The 19513-nt window shown below is 45.0% G+C and overlaps 1 protein-coding gene across 1 annotated transcript; it reads left to right on the forward strand.

Annotated features, from left to right (window-relative positions):
* The first annotated feature begins 2697 nt into the window (after nt 1–2697).
* LOC129500902 (zinc finger protein 211-like) lies at nt 2698–19462 on the forward strand. The gene is made up of 3 exons (XM_055311805.1): nt 2698–2874; nt 5794–5920; nt 13545–19462. Exons 1-3 carry the CDS (start codon nt 2842–2844, stop codon nt 14105–14107), a joined length of 723 nt encoding a protein of 240 aa, XP_055167780.1. The 5' UTR covers nt 2698–2841; the 3' UTR covers nt 14108–19462.
* Nucleotides 19463–19513: the final 51 nt, after the last annotated feature.

Consider the following 19513-nt stretch of genomic DNA (forward strand, 5'->3'; position numbering starts at 1 on the left):
ATGAACTTTTACTGATAGCAAACCTCCCACCTTCTTATTAAACCCTAATAAAATCTGACTTTAGCTTCTAACTCTTCAGTCTTGATTGTGGTTTGTCGTGGTTGCTAATCCCCAGTTGAAATTCCTCTATTAGTCCTGAATAAACTCAGTTTTCTAGTAAAATAATTGGTTATTTACTCATAGAGATGACAGTAGCATTGCTCAATGTTTTCAACAATGAGAAAGTCACATTTTAGAGATAAAAGCCTTACCATAGTGACCAAGCACATTGGTCCACCACAGTCACATGCTCCAGTTGATTCTAACTTTTCTCAAACATCTTAGGCTTCTTCTAAAAGCTCTCTAAAGGGGATCCCTGGGTGGCGCAGCGGTATAGCAGCGCCTGCCTTTGGCCCAGGGTGCGATCCTGGAGACCTGGGATCGAATCCCACGTCGGGCTCCCGGTGCATGGAGCCTGCTTCTCCCTCTGCCTGTGTCTCTGCCTCTCTCTCTGTGTGTGTGACTATCATAAAATAAATAAAAATTAAAAAAAAATAAAAGCTCTCTAAAGGGGCACCCCTAGCGGCTCAATGGTTTAGCACTGCCTTCAGCCCAGGGCCTGGTCCTAGAGACCTGGGATTGAGTCCTATGTCAGGCTCCCTGCATGGAGCCTGCCTCTCCCTTTGCCTGTGTCTCTGCCTCTCTCTCTCTGTGTGTGTATGTGTGGCTCATGGACAAACAAGTAAATAAAATATTTTTAAAAAATAAAAAAAGCTCTCTAAGGTCCTCTAAAAAAAAGAAGAAAGGAGGAAGGGAGGAGGAAGGAGGAGGGCGGGAGGAGAAGGAAGGAGGAGGGAGGGAGGAGAAGGAAGGAGGGAGGAGAAGAGATGCCTGGGTGGCTCAGCGATTGAGCTTCTGCCTTCAGGTCGGGGTGTGATCCTGGAGGCCTGGGATCGAATCCCACATCAGGCTCCCTGAATGGAGCTTGCTTCTCTCTCTGCCTGTCTCTGCATCTCTCTTTCTCCAAGTCTCTCATGAATAAATAAATGAAATCTTTAAAAAATATAAAATTCTCTGAGGTCATAATTGTTTTTTTTCAGCTCTTATTGATGTGTAGGGAGATAGAATGTGGATTTCCTCATAGCTATTTCTGCCACTATCTTTAAATAGCTCCATAACCCTTATGAACTACTTTCTGAAATGTGCATTTCATTTCATAGCTGTTTTTCTGTGATAACTTTAATTCCTAAAGCAACACAATTGCCAGTGCCTGAGGAAAGAAGAATCACTTCCCAGTAAGGAGATGAGATCACTGAATTCAGATAACCCTTTGTTTCAGGGTTCAGATACTCCCTTTGCACACTCACTGCAACTGAAAATGGCAATATGTGTTTGATTTGAAAAATAGCATCAGTTAAGTTCCACTATGTATGGGGTGATATTAGATTCCTAAAAGAAATTAAGGACATTTGAAATTATGGATTAAGAAATATATGGATACAGTGTTCCTTAATAGAAGGGACACAACCACTATACAGGCAAGAGAGGATTAGTGTGGAGCCAGAGGCTGACTCTGTCACTGACCACTTCATTCAGGGTGGCCTAACATTCCCACTCTTCTTCAATATCAGAGAACTGTAAGGGGTGTAAAAGAGTAAACCACAGGCCTCAAATGGAGTCACTTCTGTTAGGCCATGTCACAAACCAGGTAGTAATTCTAAAGCTCAATGCACTTTCAAACTTCCCCAGAAATTTAGTTCCAAGCTCAGTCAGGAATTTTCTGGTCAGCACCAAAAAGGCAATCTGCCACATGGATGGGCCATCTCAATTCCCAAAGAAATGTGAGATATTCTCCTAATAAGACTCTTTTGTCCCCACAATAAGGTGACCTCACCTGACATAATCCTTTGTTGTTTATGACATTTAGGTCTTATCTCTAAAAACCTATCCCTTTCTGTACAGCTTGGAGCTGCCCTTTACCTGCTGGAAGAGATGCTGCCCAAGTCACAAATCACTGACTGAAGCCAATAGACCTTACAATGTCTTAGACTTAATTTTTGTTGTTTAACACGGACTTCTGTATTCTTCCTAACCAATTCCAAACTGACTATAACGTTTCGGGATACAAGCATTGATGAGCAACATCTTTCCAGCTATGTACTTTCATTTAATATATCTGGAGTGCTGTACGAAATGACATGTAATTTACCTAAATAAAAGGATTTCATTTTATTTATGATAGTCACACACAGAGAGAGGCAGAGACAGAAGCAGGCTCCGTGCACCGGGAGCCCAACGTGGGTAGGATTCCATCCCGGGTCTCCAGGATCGCGCCCTGGGCCAAAGGCAGGCGCTAAACCGCTGCGCCACCCAGGGATCCCTAAATAAAAGGATCTGAGAGCATGTAAAATAATAGTGTCTTGGAAGCTGACCGAACTTCCGGGAGTCTGAAATTTTGACCCTTCGCCTTTAACAAGAAGTGATGCTAGTCCCTCTGGGTAGCAGAAGCACTTTCCTGCAGCCCTCAGGATGCCACGTGACCTCTCCAACTCTACTGGGTGGAGGACACCCCCCCCCCCCAGGGTGCCTGAGCTCTGGGAACTACACCACCCGAAAGAGCCTGGGCACCGAAGGCGCACAATGGGGCCAATGAGGGCACAGGACGCGGCATTACTACGCGGGCGCAATCCCCGGGGGCGGGACTTCCCGCCTCCTCGCGTAGGTACTTTTGCCTCTGGTTGGGTCTGTTTATCCTGTAAATTTGGGTTCTGAGTCAAGGTGACTAACCCTGAACACCCGAAGGTACGTGCTGTCTTCGTCGCACCCAGTGGGGGCAGGGCCCCGCACCGCCTCTCCAGGCCAATGACAGCAGCCGCGCCCAAGGCCCCGACACAGGTAAAAGCTCATCCCCCGGACCCTCCCCGCTCTCCCCGCACCCAGACCCCTAAGGCCCGAGCGCGGGGCGCCTGCTCGTGGCCCTGCGGCCCCGGCCACGCCCCGGCGTTCCGGACAGGGAGGCGCCGGTGTGCGGGGTCCCCGCGGGTGAGCGCCTGCGGGCTGTATTGCTGCCGCGGGCAGCAGGGGAGGGGCGGGCAGGGGCTGACTGCGGGGGTGGGGGTTGGCTTCGTGAGCAGCAGTGAACTGCACGTGTCCATTCTTTCTGTCAAAGCAGGTGCCGCGCGGCCAGTGAGGCCTGCGCCCTCGCTGCCTGACGGGGCCGTCTGTCTTGGCGGTGCTGAGAGGGGGGCGACCCGGGTGTACATAGGCTTTATCTGGCCGCAGAAGGGCACGCCCCGCGGGGGTAAGCGAGGAGGAGGGAATCGCAGGAGTCGGTGGATTGTTGATGGACTCCGTGGCCACCGTGGACGTGGTCAACCGGTTGACTCTGGTCTATGTTTTGAGAAGGGCCGAGGCCGATTGTGGGTGTTGCAGGTGAGAAAAGGAAGGGAGGAGTCAGGGCAAACCCCAGGGCCTTCGTTACGTGAACCTTAAAAAGTGCCAGTTCCCCGCAAAAATGGCTTGATGTAGGAGCGACAGAGAACTGCGGTTTGGAATAAAGCAGCTGAGTCAAAATAGCAGGCCAGTGTGGAGAACAGGAGAGAGGTAGTCTATTTTAAGGGGAAAGGGGGGAAGTTGGGGAGGCTGTTGTAAACTACAAGTCCACTGGAGTAAGTTGGGAGTTGCGGCTTCTCATTGGCTGAGCTGTTGGGTGCGGTGATCAGGAAAGCCTGTCTTTTTGGGGCCTGAGGTAGTGAAGTCGTGTCCCATATAAGGTCAATCCCATCGCTTTCTGTTGGGCCTGCAGTTGATCACATTGGTAGTGCCTGAGAGCTCCCCGAAGTGCAACCTCCCGACTCCAGTTTGTTTGTTTGTTTGTTTGTTTGTTTAAAATTTATGATAGTCATACAGAGAGAGAGAGAGAGGCAGAGACATAGGCAGAGGGAGAGAGAGAAGCAGGCTCCATGCACCGGGAGCCCGACGTGGGATTCGATCCCGGGTCTCCAGGATCGCGCCCTGGGCCAAAGGCAGGCGCTAAACCGCTGCGCCACCCAGGGATCCCCTGACTCCAGTTTAGTGAGGTTTCCCGTTATGAATAGCAGCGGAAGGGATTGAAGCTCCCGTGAACCTGATGGAAGTTGGCAGTATGTTCATTATCCTTTGGGGTGTCCTAACTTGTCTTGACATGGTTAAGCATCTTAGACGTCTTAGGGAAGTGTGAGTGATGGTGTGGAGTGGGCAGCTGGACAGGACATTTTGGGAAACTGGGGGAAAGTTGCAGATTGGAGGCTTCCCAAAGTGATGGCTGTTGTGCGGAGCAGGGGGAGAATTGGGTCCCATTTAGGAAGGGCATGCAGGGACGCCTGGGTGGCTCAGCGGTTTAGCGCCTGCCTTCGGCCCAGGGTGTCATCCTGGAGTCCCGGGATGGAGTCCCACTTCAGGCTCCCTGCGTGGAGCCTGCTTCTCCCTCTGCCTATGCCTATGCCTCTGCCTCTGTCTCTGTCTCTTTGTCTCTCATGAATAAATAAATAAAATCTTAAAAAAAAAAAAGGAAGGGAATGCAGAGAATATTAGCAGTGCTATTAGTAGGTCACTGGGTACTACTAAACTGTGCTGAAGAGTGGTTCTGTTGTTCAGCGTGAGTTTTTATAGTTGCTGGGCATTGCGAACACAGGTGAAGGTAGAGAGAATGATCTGGCAGTCAGATAGGCAAGCCTTCCACAGGGTGATGGATGGAACAAGAGATAGCAGAGGACAACTGGGAGTTTTGGGGGTTTTTTTGTTTTTGTTTTTGTCTGTCTGTTTTAAGGCGGCTCCATGCCCTTGTGGAGCCCAAAATGAGACTTGACCTCTGGACTCTGAGATCAAGAGTCAAATGCTGAACCTACGAGTGTTTGGGAAACAGGGGCTACTATCTTACCAGTTTTGTAGGGCTTCAGCAGAATTTTGGGATCAGCTTTTACCATATTTGGGGTCTTTCAAAGTCTTGCTGCTGGATAAGGTCTGGGCAGATGTGATCATTGCTGCTTCACTGTGCCTGGCAGGGAGACCTTTAGTGCTGGGGTCTTCACAACGGTTCAGTGGACAGTGGTGGGTTCTGATGGTTGAGGGACAGCATGGGCAGCACAGAAGTAGAAGAGGGTCTGTGAGTATCCTAAGTTGACATGTGCTTGTGAGTGCCTGTCATTGAAGGGAGGATTACAGGCAGGTTGAGGAGGGCTTCTCAGCAGCATCTGAGGCTTTCCCTCAGTTGGGATCCATGAGAGTCCTGGGGTGGTAGTGGAGCCATCAAACATCCTTTGGATGACCTGTGACGAGTACAAGAGTGAGTGGTGGGAGAATCGTGTGGTGTGGGGGCAGGAAGGCGTGGGCGTTCATCTGTGGGGTCTGAAGACAGGAGAGAGGTACAGTCTACAGAATCATGTGCACATGGAGAGGAGGTGTGAGCCAAGGACCTCAGGGTCCTGATATTGAGGACTCTCTGGTAAAGCAGGGCCCATACCTGGCTGTCTCGGGGCATAATCTGGGAGCCTTCATTTGGAATATCGTGACAGGGAGATGGGACCTTGCAGGCCACACCCAGAGCTTAGATTGCACCTACATGTCCTGTGTCTGTTACTACTGAGGACTGAACAGTGATTGACGGGAAGGCGAGAGGAGTGCAGCATTAGTGGCACCAGGACCTGGCATTTATCTTACAGTGGGGAGCTGAGGTGGCAGGGGAGACTGGGGTGCTTTGGGGGGGGGGTTGGATTGTGGGTTCTCAGAGAGAGAGAGAGAGAATGTTCATGGTTCCATCTGTCGCTGTCCTGACAGGGTGGCGTGACCTTTGAGGACATTGCCGTGTACTTCTCCTGGAAGGAGTGGAGACTTCTGGATGAGGCTCAGAGACGGCTGTACCACCATGTGATGCTGGAGAACTTTACACTTATATCCTCACTGGGTAAGGCCTTCACCGTCCTCATTCACCTGGAGTAGTAGACTCTGTATTCCACATCCCCCTCCTCCCTTTTCCAGGGGATGGTTTGTCCTTCTCATGTGTGGCCTGTGGGCACTGCTTGCTTCCCCAGCTTTCTGGGTAGTTGCTTTTGTGGCTAGCTCTGAGTTGTTGGTGTGCCCTTTCCTCTGCCCTGCAGTCCCTGTACCCTGTGTACTGAACCCTGAGGGTGACATTGGAGGTCAGTAGTCCTGCAGTGAGGCTGATGGATTGCACCTGGCTTGCCCTCTGCCCGCTGGGTACATGTGTTCAGATCCGTGCCATTTCTGTGGCCTGGCTTTTGATGCCTTGCTTTAGGTGACATTTCCTTGTGCCTGCCTGTGCCTGAAACTGCAGGCATTGGCATGTTTACGTCTTAAGTGGACCATGGGCTACTTCTCAAGAGTGTCCTCTATGGTTCTTTCTGTGGCGTTTACATCTCTTCTACTCTCTGCCTTCCCTTGAGCTTTAAGATATTATTGACAGATAAGATTATATCAGTGAAATTACATTATATGATAGTTTTTGATATACCTTATAAGATTGGTGTAGTTTTTTTTAGATTTATGTATTTGAGAGAATGAGAGGGAAAAAGTGTGTGTACTTGCACGTGCAAGCAGAGAGTAAAGGAAAGGAAGAGAGAAGCCTAAGCTGACTCAGTGCTGAGAACGGAGCCTATGGTGGGGCTCGATATGAGGACCCTGATATCACTACCTGTGCAGAAACCAAGAAATTGGATGCTTAAACCACTGCACTACCAGACACCCTTACTTTATGAAATTAACAAAATGAGGGACACCTCGGTGGCCCAGGTGTTGAGCGTCTGCCTTTAGCTCAGGGCGTGTTCTCAGTTCCAGGATGGAGTCCCACTTCGGGCTCCTTGCATGGAGTCTGCTTCTCCTTCTGCCTGTCTCTGTCTCTCTCTCTTTCTCTGTCTTTCGTGAATAAATAATTCTTAAAGAAAAAAACAAAACAAAAACAAAATGAAGTTATAACACACCATCACTTAACATAATTATCTTTTTTGATCGTGATAGTGAGTCAAGAACTTAATACCTATCCTGTTATCAAAATCAAGTGTCGAATACAATATTAACGACTGTAATCAACCTGTTGTACATTAGAATCTCAGAACTTCCTTATCTTGTAAGTGAAGATGTGTACCCCTAACAACATCTCCCCATTTCCCTGAGTCCCTAGCTTCTGGCTTCCTACTTTGTTTACAGGAGTTTGATTTATTTCTTTTTTTTTATAAGTATTTTTATATAATACTTAGATAAGTGATACCCTACAAGGTTTGTGTTTTGCTGTGTGCTGTTTTGACTTTGCATGATGTTTTCCAGGTCCATCTGTGGAAAGTGACTATGTTGCCTTCTTTTTTTTATGGCTGAATATTCCTGTGTGTGTGTGTGTGTGTGTGTGTATGTGTGTGTACTAAATTTTCCTTGTCTCTTTATTTCATTTATTCATTTAAATACAATTTATTTTTTTGGGCTGCCCCAGTGGCTCCGTGGTTTAGCACCGCCTTCAGCCCAGGGTGTGATCCTGGAGACCTGGGATCGAGCCCCACATCAGGCTTCCTGCATGGAGCCTGCTTCTCCCTCTGCTTGTGTCTCTGCCTCTCTCTCTCTCTCTCTTTCTCTCTCTCTCTTTCTGTGTCTCTCATGAATAAATAAATAAAATCTTAAAAAAAATTATTTTATTTTTTACATATACTCCATAACAGTGTGGGGCTTGCACTTAAAATGCCAAGATCAAGAGTCACATACTTTATGGACAGAGGCAGCCAGGCTTGCCTCCTTTGTCACTTTAAACATTCATACACACTTACTGATGTTTCCATTTATTTACTGTTACGAATAATACTTCAGTGAATATCCATGTTCAGATACTTATGGAGATACCGATTTTGTTTCTTTGGGATACATAACTAGAAATGGCAATGGTGGACTATATGGTAATTGTATTTTAAATTTTTGGTGGGTTGCCCTAATGTTTTCCATAATGATTTCCCTATTTCCATTTCCAGTAGCAGAAATCAAATGTTATTTTCTCTGCACATCCTGACCAACATGTTACTTCTTGTCTTTTTGGTAAGAACCATTGTAACAGGTAGGAGGTGATAACTTATGGTTTTGGTTTGCATTTCCCTGATGATCCTGATCACAGGTTACTCATTTGTACATCTTTTTTCACTGTCATGTATTTCATTGGCTCTGCTGTAACTTTTCAATTTGATATAGTGGTATTGTTACTTGTTGGTTTTGTTGTTTATGCTTTAGATGTCATATTCAAAAAATCATTGCCAGGAATAAGATTAAGGAGGCTTTTCTCTATGTTTTTTTTTAGGAATTTTAATTTAAGGTCATATGTTTAGGTCTTTAATCAGTTGCAATTTCATTTCCCTGTGTGCTATATGATGGGGATCCAATTTCATTGTTTTTTTTATTGAAATATTCAGATTTCACAACAGTATTTTATTATTATTTTTAAAATATTTTTTTATTTGAGAAAGAGCAATTGAATGCATGCACAAGGAAGGGAATGCCAGATGGGGAGAGAGAGAAAATCAAGCAGACTCTGACCTAAACACAGAGCATGAAGTTGTGCTTGATCCCACAACCATAATAAGATCACCACCTTGGCTGAGACCAAGCGTCAGATGCTTAATTAACTGTACCACTCAGGCGCCTATTTTTAAAAAATATTTTGCTTATTTATTTTAGAGAAAGAGAAAGAGGGACAGCAGGGAAAGGCTGAGGGAGAGGGAGAATGATTCCAAAGCAGATTTTCTGTGGACCATGGAGTCCGATGCAGGCTCCATCTCACAACTGTGAGTTCATGACCTGAGCCGAAACCAAAAGTCTAACACTCAACAGACCGAGCCACCCAGGCACCCCTCACAATGGTATTTAAAGATTTGTTTATTGGGGTGCCTGGGTGTCTTAGTTGGATAAGCATCTGTTTTTGATTCAGGTCATGATTCCAGGGTCCTGGGATCAAGCTCCGCATCGCTCCTCCCACTCCTCCCTGCTTGTGTTTTCTCTTTTTATCTCTGTTTCTCTCTCTTAAATAAAGTCTTTAAAGAATAGTAATAATAGGGGGATCCCTGGGTGGCTCAGCAGTTTGGCGCCTGCCTTTGGCCCAGGGCGTGATCCTGGAGTCCCAAGATCGAGTCCCGTGTCGGGCCCCTGGCATGGAGCCTGCTTCTCCCTCTGCCTGTGTCTCTGCCTCTCTCTCTCTCTCTCTCTCTATGTCTATCATAGATAAATAAATAAATCTTAAAAAAAAAAAAAGAATAGTAATAATAGTTAACTTATTTTTTTTAAGATTTATTTATTTATTTGAGAGAGAGAGACCAAGATAGGAGAGGCAGAGGGAGAGGAAGATAGACAATCCCAAGCAGCTCCTAGCTAAACAATGTGGAGATTGCTCTCACCACCCTGAAATGAGAACCTGAGCTGAAACTAGGAATTGAAGCTGAATCAACTTCCCAGGCCACCCAGGCTCCCCTGAGATTTCACAACATTATTAAAGAGATTTTTCTGCCCCATTGTGGGTTTTGGCATAATTGTAAACAATTAGTTGACTATATATGTGTGTGTTTACTTCTGGGATTTTTCTTCTATTCCCATTGTCTGTTTTTAAGCCAGTACCCTATTATTCTGAATACTATAGCTTTGTAATCTAGTTTTGGAATCAGAAATGTCCTGCCTTCAGATTTGATTTTCTTTCTCAAGATTGCTTTGGCTTGGGATATTACTCAGCCATTAGAAACGACAAATATCCACCATTTACTTTGATGTGGATGGAACTGGAGGGTATTATGCTGAGTGAAATAAGCAATCAGAGAAGGACAAACATTATATGGTCTCATTCATTTGGAGAATATAAAAAATAGTGAAAGGGAATAAAGGGGAAAGGAGAGAAAATGAGTGGGAAATATCAGAGAGGGAAACAGAACATGAGAGACTCCTAACTCTGGGAAACGAACAAGGGGTGGTGGAAAGGGAGGTGGGTGGGGGATGGGGGTGACTGGGTGACAGGCACTGAGGGGGGCACTTGATAGGATGAGCACTGGGTGTTATGCTATATGTTGGCAAATTGAACTCCAATTAAAAAAAAAAAAGATTGCTTTGGCTTTAGCCTTTAGTTGAATTGGTGACGGTGATACTGGAGCAGGCAGCTGGAGTCTCTGTTGAGCAAGGATTCCAGTAGTACCTGCCCTGTGGCTGATGGAGATAGCCTCAGCCCTTATTTCCCACCCATCCCCATTTGTCTCTGCTAATACACTGTCCAGCTTTCTTTTCTGTGTCCTTGTGCCCTTTTTTTTTTTTTTTATGACAGTCACAGAGAGAGAAGGAGAGAGAGGCAGAGACACAGGCAGAGGGAGAAGCAGGCTCCATGCACCGGGAGCCCGACGTGGGATCCGATCCCGGGTCTCCAGGATCGCGCCCTGGGCCAAAGGCAGGCGCCAAACCGCTGCGCCACCCAGGGATCCCCCTTGTGCCCTTTTTAAGCTCCACTGTGTACTACCCAGTCTTAATGGCACTTTTGAGCTCCCTGAGATAATGGTATTCATAGATGACTGTTAAATTAATTTTTCTTGGGGTGAAAGATGGTATCTCCTATTCTACCATCCTCTTTGGGACAGTTTGGTTGTCCATGTGCCTATTTTCCTACAGTATTTTTTTAAGATTTTATTTATTTATTCATGAGAAACAGAGAGAGGCAGACATAGGTAGAGGGAGTAACAGGCTCCTCGCAAGGAGCCTGATGCAGGACTCGATCCTCGACCCCAGGAGGATCCAGGGATCTGAGCCACCCAGGCATCCCTCCTACAGTATTTCTATCATCATGGTACTGTGTGGTTTTCAGCTTGAGCTTCCAGGGTAGAATCCTGTGTGTATCATAGTATGGACATGCAGCAGACATGACAGGTGATCTCCTAGGGGCCCTGTTTTTGGCAAATCTCAGCTGGGAAAGGCGTGAAATTAGGCTTCTATTCAGATCATACTGGGCACCTTTGTTCATCCAGAGTTTGGTGTGATTGCTGATGGACACACCCCTTTTCCATGTTTCCTTCCTATGAGGCTTGTAGTACAAGGAATTGTTAGGCTGAAAACACTTTTGCCATCACTCCAAGGTCAGGATCTTACCCTACCACTGTTTCAGAAGACCAGTCAGCTGTACCAATTGATGAGAATGTTAGCTCTATAGAGCTCTCTTTGGTATTCATATTCACATCCACTGCTGCTTTCTTACAAGTTTTTAACATACAAGCAGTCTAGAATCTTTATTCTTAGTGGACCAAACTTTTTTTTTTTAATTTTTTTTAACTTTTATTTATTTATGATAGTCACAGAGAGAGAGAGAGAGAGGCAGAGACACAGGCAGAGGGAGAAGCAGGCTCCATGCACCAGGAGCCCGACGTGGGATTCGATCCCGGGTTTCCAGGATCGTGCCCTGGGCCAAGGCAGGCGCCAAACCGCTGCGCCACCCAGGGATCCCTTAGTGGACCAAACTTAATGTCTGTGACAGACATAATCTCTTAGAAACTGAAAAAGTCCATCGTTACTAGTTTGGTCCAAATCCATAGAAAAAAAATCCCACTTTCCTATTTAAAAATTCTAGTATTAAGCTGTAAGCAAAAAAGAATTATGGGCCCCTGGGCAAAGATACGTGTAATCCTGAATTTTATTTTCCACTCAATAAACAAGATTCCTAAAAATAAATAAATAAACACGAAAAAAAAATCACCAGTCACGGCTGGGTGATTCCGAATCCCCAGAATCAGACTTTTGGCCTCACTCTTTGCCCCCAGTGCCACCTACCCATGAGCTGCAAGGATGTCACTAAAAATGGCTAGTCACCCAAGGGCACGTCTTCCCCCTCCTTCCTTGCTAGAGGAATGTGTGTCTACGTGGACCGTGTCTGATGATGGGAAAAGAGTGTTTGGTGAATGCAAATGTTCTTTTAACTCAGCTTTTGCCCCTTGGCAAAGATTAAGCAAATGGGCTCCAGGTTCTGTGGCCTCTTATCCCACCTCTTGTCCCTCCCCTCTCTCAAAGTCTCCAGAGAGGCCACAAGAGAGTCGGGCAGGGCTCCCCCAGGCACCAGCCCACAGAGATCCTCTGCTTCTCTCCTGCTGAAGGGAAGGGAGATCTTAAGGTTGGGAAGGGTGGCAGGGCCTTGTACCCATCTGTGGACACGCAGTTGGTAGAGAAATAAAGGTTGAGTACCTGTGGCAACAACAACAACAACAAAAAAAAATGGTGATTGGGTGTTTTTTTTTTTTCAATTTGGTTTGTTTTAATGAAACTGGCAGAAGTCTTAGCACACAGGTAATCAAAGACTAAATTACTAGCTTCTAGGCATTTTAAATATTTAAAACCTTGAGGTTTTATTCATCTTGTAAACATAACTTAGACCTTGTTGGCATTAAGTTTGAAAAGTAAAATATTAAACCATGATTTTCATCAGCCTGCCTGTGGTCAGTATACACTCTCTTTATTATGAGAATGAAACCAAGTAATAAGCAAAATACATCAGGAATTTCAAATTATACTGTAAAGAAGGTCCCGGCTGCCCTCTCTCCTGGGAGCGATCTAACTTATGCTGACCCTGCCACTGGCTGAGGATGATCCCCACTGTCCACCAGACAGCACAATGCCCCAGCCGCGCCACCGTCAGTTCCTCTTGCTCCATGTCTTCTGAAGCAGTAAGACTGCCTCCACCTCTGCTGGCTCCGCCGTCCTTCATTGGGCTTGGATTCACTGGGTCAGTGGTTTGTGACTCCTGTCAAGACTCCTGTCAAGAGTAAACTTGACAATTTGTGGATTCTGGGTTCTCATCCTTTGGTAACTACATAACTTCCAGTACAGGAGTAATCGGTGCTCCTCAGGCCTCCACATCTCATTCATTCCTCTCACTGGTCTTTCTGTGTACTCTAGCATTCACTGAATGTTTTACCATGAGACATTCACATGTCCTTATTTTTAAAAATTTTTTTCTAAAGATTTTCTTTATTAGAGCACAAGCAGGGCAGGGATCAGAGGGAGAGGAAGAAGCAGGTTCCCTGCTGAGCAGGGAGCCCGGTGTAGGATTCAGTCCCACGTCTCTGGGACCATGACCTGAGCCGAAGACAGGTAAATAACTGAGCCACCCAGGTGCCCCATTTACCTGTTCTTAAACTGATATTGAACAACTGCAAAATTTAGTGTGATTGAATTCTTCTACAACTTTGTACTTAGATAAGTATCACCAGCAGAAGTGGTCCTAAACTAAGTTGTGGGAGGAGAAGTAAGGTTTAGACCCCTTGGCTCTCTTCCTTGTGTCATACCCTAGTTTGATATCCTTTTGGTGGGATCTCCATAACAGTTTGACTTTCAAGGCACAACAATGCACAGCAGCCACTCTTTCAACTGAATTTCATCTCCAGTGTCTGGAAACCATGCCATACACTCATTCTCAGGTGAGACAGTGGCATGTATAAATGTATGTGACTGTCATGTATGTGACAGTGGCATGTGATGGGGTGAGCCCCCTGCTATAGTCAACACATATTTTACCAGCATTTCCTTGCATTCAGGTTGCTGCTGTGGAGCAAAGGCTGCAGAGGCACCCATTGAACAGAGTGCTTCTGGAGGCATGTCACAGACCAGGACACCCAGGGCAACTCTGTCTTCCTGGATGACCCACCCCTGTGAGATGTGTGGTGCAGTCTTGAGAGACATTTTCCACTTGGCTGAGCATCAGGGAAAAGAAAGGAGTCAGAAACTGTTGAGGTGCAGGGCATGCGGGAAACAATTTTATTTCAGTATAAAGTTTCAACAACAGGAACATCACGTGAAACAAAAACCATTCATAAACATGGACACAGTATCTTTTGTAAAGAGCTGGGGAATCCATGATTCTGGGAAGTCCTTTGCCTGTGTGGAGGTTCAGAAGGACTTCCTGTCTGGCTTAGGGCATCTACAGCAAGAGGCCACTGAGTGGGGAGAAGTCAAACACAATTACACAGTGCAGGACATCTTTACAAAGCAGAAAAAGTCATTATCCTTGGGGAGAATGCAAGAATGCCTTCGGTTACAAACATTCACATATTCAGGACCAGAGTGTCCACCTTGGAAGACAGTACTTTATGTGCAGTGACTGTGGGAAAATGTTCAGGTACACATCCTTATTTGTGATACACCAGAGATTTCATATAATAGGAAAAGAACATTATGAATTTGAAAAATATGGAAAATCCCTTTGGCAAATGTCAACCCATAGTCAACATGAAGATATTCACAGTGGATCCAAGCAGTACACATGCAGCAAATGTGGGAAATCCTTAAACCGCAAATTTGTCATTTATCCCCAGAAATGGCACAATGGGGTGAAGAGTAATGATTGCATTACATGTGCAAAATCTTTAATCCATAGATCAGGTTTTATTACTTACAGGGTTCAGCCTAGAGAAAGGTTTTATAAGTGTAGTGGCTCCACAAAATATTTTACATTTATGTAAAATTATCAGAGATCTCCATTATCATCAGAGATCTCACACAGGGAGAAGACTTTATGAGTGCAGTGAATGTGGGAAATCTTTTACCACTAATTCTGTCCTCCATGCTCATGGGAGAGTTCACACTGGAGAAAGGCCTTATGAGTGCAGTGAATGTGACAAGTCCTTTCTGCGAAAATATAGCCTCAAAGTACATATAAATGTTCATTCAGGTGAAAAGCCTTGTAAGTGTAATGAACGTGGGAAATCTTTTAAGTGGAAGTCAACACTGATTAAACACCATAGAATTCACACAGGAGAAAGGCCTAATGAGTGCAGTGAATGTAGGAAATCTCTTATCTATAGCACTCACCTTCATTATCACAGAATTCACATTGGAGAAAGGCCTTATGAGTGCAATGAATGTGGCAAGTCCTTTATCTGATGAAATATCCACAGGTACACAAAAAAATTCACTCAGATGAAAGCCTTTATAAGTGAAATGATTGTGGGAAGTCTGTGAAATGTAAGTCAACATTGATTAAATACCAGAGAATTCACACTGGAGAAAGGCCTTATGAGTATAATGAATGTGGGAAGTCTTTTACTACTAATTTGGCCCTCTGTTATCACCATAGAGTTCACACTGGAGAGAGACCTTATAAGTGCAGTGAATGTGGCAAGTCCTTTGTCAGAAAAAATAGCCTGAGTGTATGCCTAAAGGTTCACTCAGGTGAAAAGCCTTATAAGTGTAATGAATGTGGGAAATCGTGGAGGTGTAAATCAACATTCATTCAACACCAGAGAATTCACACAGGAGAGAGGCCTTATGAGTGCAGTGAATGTGGGAAATCCTTTACCAGTAGATCTGCCCTTCATTCTCACCAGAGAGTTCACACTGGTGAATGGCATTATGAATGCACTGATTGTGGGAAATCTTTTACTACTACTTCTGACCTTCATTCTCACAAGAGAGTTCACAATAGTGAAAGGCCTTATTTGTGCACTGAATGTGGCAAGTCCTTTATCCAAAGAAACACTCTCAATGTACACGTGAAGGTTTATGCCAGTGAAAGTCTTTATAAATGTAATGAATATGGCACATCTTTGAACTATAAGTCAACATTGATCCAACTCCAGAGAATTCACACAGGAGAAAAGCCTTATCTGTGCAGTGAATGTAGGAAGTCTTTTAGTTATAGCCGTACCCTCCTATATCATTGTCAGAGTCACCTTGCAATAAGCCCTTATGATTGGAGTGAATGTGGGAAATCTTTTACTTGTAGTTCTTCTCTCTATGATCACAAGTGAGTTCACACTGGAGAAAGGCCTTACAGATGACAAGAATGTGGGAAGTCTTTCACTGCTCGTTCCCTCCTCCATTCTCACCAGAGACTTAACACTGGAAAAAGGCCTTATGAGTGCAGTGAATGTGTCAGGACCTTCCAAAGAAATATCCTCAATGTACACATAAAGGTTCATTTGGGTGAAAAGCCTTATTAAGTGTAATGAATGTGGGAAATTGTTGAAGTATAAGTCGACATTCGTTCAACACCAGAGAATTCACACAGGAGAGAGGCCTTATGGTTGCAGTGAGGGAAATCTTTTATTAGTTACAGTGCTCTTAGTTATCATCACAGAGTTCACAATGGAGAGAGACCTTAGGAATCCTGAAGATGTGGGAAAACTTTCAGCTAAATTTCTTTTTTTTTTTTTTAAGGATTTTATTTATTTATTCATGACAGACGCAGAGAGAGAGAGGCAGAGACACAGGCAGAGGGAGAAGCAGGCTCCATGTAGGGAGCCCGATGTGGGACTTGATCCTGGGACTCAAGGATCACGCCCTGGGCTGAAGGCAGGCACTAAACCACTGAGTCACCCGGGGATCCCCTTCAGCTAAATTTCTAATCTCATTCAACTTGAGAAAGTACACAGTAGATAAAGTTCTTAATAGGTGATAATATGAACTGAATGGTTATGTTCACTAATGGTGACATGTCGAATCCCTGTCCTCTAATGCAGTAGGAGTAGCAGGTTCTGTCTTTTGAAGGTAATATTTATTAGAATGGGTCATGTGTGTAGATCCCTAATGAATGGTATTGATGTTTTATAAGAATCTGAGATCGCTAGCTTCCCCTACCAATCATGTGAGGACCCTTTGAGAAGATCTCCAATCAATCAGGAAGCTGGTCCTTGCCAGACACAAAACCAGACCATATGGGGAATGTTATGTGAGGTACCCAGCTTCCAGAACTGAGAAATAAATAAATGTTGCTTACAAGCCACCCAGTTTATCATATTTTGTTAGAGCAGCCTGCGCTCAGACAAACATGAAGAATATGGGTAATTCTTCGGGCAAAGATACTGTTTCAGAGAAATCAGAATACACTCTGGAGCAAGGCCACATGATTAAGGTGAAGGACACCATTCCTTTCACCAAACTTCTGTCTTTATTCCACATCTGAGAGTTCACACTACAGAAAGGCTTTAAAATGGCAGGGAAGATGATATTTCCTTCCCTAGTATATGATGCTGAGAACCTTTATGAGGCAGCCATCTTCCCAATTTGAGCTTTGTTCACCTGAATGTCCACAATGGAATGACTTCCTTAGGTTCCAGGTATTTGAGAAAAATTTGGAAGTTGTACTCTGTGATCTGATGTATTCAAAGTCCTTGCTGGAAGTCACTGCCAGATCCTGTGGCAGACGTCCTTTCACCTCAGCCACCTTGATGGTCCCAATAGTGAACTTCTGTCACCACCCATATGCTCAACACCATATGCATTATCCATTAGTGATGCTGACCTTTGCTTTGTCATTAGCTGATGGCAATTATGGGTGTTTAGAACTCCTTATTCCCTGCTATGTTAGGGCATGGATGTGAGCCAGTGTTGACCCTCAGTACCTCATCAATATTCTGGGTGGTGTTTTGCCGAGAATGAGTAAATCTGGTAGGGGCATTGTTGGTCTCCTGAGGATTGTGATAAATCTTTGTGGCTTCCAAGTCAGCAACAGAGGAATTAGGTGCTAAGTGTTGCTCTCCTTTAGGTATTGCTGTCTTTTTGATTGAATTACCATGAATCTTAGGTATCAGATTCACGCTAAGGGGTGGTTTGAAATTAGAATTGGGCTCTGCCAGCACATAGGAGATTCATTGTCTCCCAAATTTACTGTATCTCCGAACGGATGATTGCAAATAAATAATACATATGTACGTCAGTTCTACTCTTCAGCTTGGGCCTCAATTTGTATTGAAACTCAAGACCTTTGTTATGGGCTGAATTCTGTACCTAAAATTCACATGTTAAAGTTGTAACCCCCAGTACCTCACAATATGGCTTTAGTTAGACAGAGACTCTTTTAAGGAGATGGTGAAGTTGATGGGTTATTAGGATGGACTCTTATGAGATATGACTGGCTTTGTGATAAGTGGAGATGAGGTTACAGGCACACACAGCTGACCATGTGAAGATAGGAAGCCTCTCTATAAGCCAAGGAGTGGAGTCTCAAGGAGCTAACCTTACTGACACCTTATATCCGATTTCTAGACTCCAGATTTGTGGAAAAATAAGTTTCTCTTATTTTCCCAGTGTGCAGTACTGTATTATAACACTTCTAGGAAATACAGCCTCTTAGGATCCACATCTGGGTTTTATATTCTGGATGCCAGGAAGTTTTGAGTGCTCACAGGTCACCCTGAAGAGGGAGCAGCTGAGACCATCTCCAGTGCTTGTGGAGACCATGTGAATATTTTGCTTGTCTACAGCTGATAGCACAGTGCCTTCCACTGTTGAGTGGAACTCTACCTCAGATCCTTCAGAGGAGTTATGTGACCTGATGTACAGTATTCACCTGTGACATCACAGGGGAAGGGGAACTGTAAGTGGTCATCTAGATGACTACGTAATTAGGTAATTAGAGGAGATATCAGGCCCCTAGTGGAGTACATTTGGTGTCAAAGTGTATCCACAGATGTAGTGAGTAGCTGGGCAGGATCAGTGTGCACAGAAATTCATCACTTCAGACACAGGTATCCTGTGTAACAGATCATTGTCATAAAATAATCCAAAAGTCTCTGAATTCTCCTATTTTCTGGGGTGCTTAACGTGTCCAGGCCATTGTGGTGCAGGCAGGAAAAAGCTAAAGACCAGGGAGAACGCATAGTCCAGGGAAGTAGCTTTTGTGACCCAATGGAGGGGAGGGGGGACATCTTCCTTCCAGGTACACCCTAGCATCTACAGCAGAAAAAGGAAATGTAAAAAAAAAAAAAAGAAAGAAAAAGAAAAAGGAAATGTTACTGGAGGTGGTGCAGAGGCCTACTCTTGCTTGGTCAAGATAATCAGTCCCGATGTCCATAAACGATTTCTCCAAGGTGGACTTCTCAGCATTTTTCTCTGGTCTGAGAGCTTGGAGGTGGTTTTGCAAAGATGTCCTTTCAGTCAACACCCTTTTCTTCTTTGGACATATACCAGTATTGATCTCTTCATGTGTTTGAAACATTTGGGTTATTTCCAGGATTTGGGTTATTTTCCGCTTTTGACTTTCACAAACCCCTCTATATATTTTCATTAGATTTCCTTATGCAGGGCACGTTGGTGGCTCAGTTGGTTAAGTGCTTGCCTTTGGCTCAGGTCATGAATCCATGGTTCTGGGATGGAGACCCTATCAGGCTCCCCGCTCAGCAGGGAGTCTGCTACTTCCTTTCCCTCTGCCCCTTACCCTACTTGTTTTGTCTCTTGCTCTCTTTCAAATAGATAGGGCAGCCCGGTGGCTCAGCGGTTTAGCACTGCCTTCAGCCCAGTGTGTGGTCCTGGAGACCCGGGATCAAGTCCCATATCTGACTCCCTGTGTGGAGCCTGCTTCTCCCTTTGCCTGTGTCTCTGCTTCTCTCTCTCTCAGTGCCTCTCATGAATAAATAAAATCTTTTTAAAATTCCATATGCAAATAGAGTCTTCATTTCTCTTCTGTTAAAACTCAGAGTGTGGGGATCCCTGGGTGGCGCAGCGGTTTGGCGCCTGCCTTTGGGCCAGGGTGTGATCCTGGAGACCCGGGATCAAATCCCACATCGGG

This window comes from Nyctereutes procyonoides, unplaced genomic scaffold (genome assembly GCF_905146905.1).
Source record: "Nyctereutes procyonoides isolate TBG_1078 unplaced genomic scaffold, NYPRO_anot_genome, whole genome shotgun sequence".
Taxonomy (NCBI): Eukaryota; Metazoa; Chordata; class Mammalia; order Carnivora; family Canidae; genus Nyctereutes; species Nyctereutes procyonoides.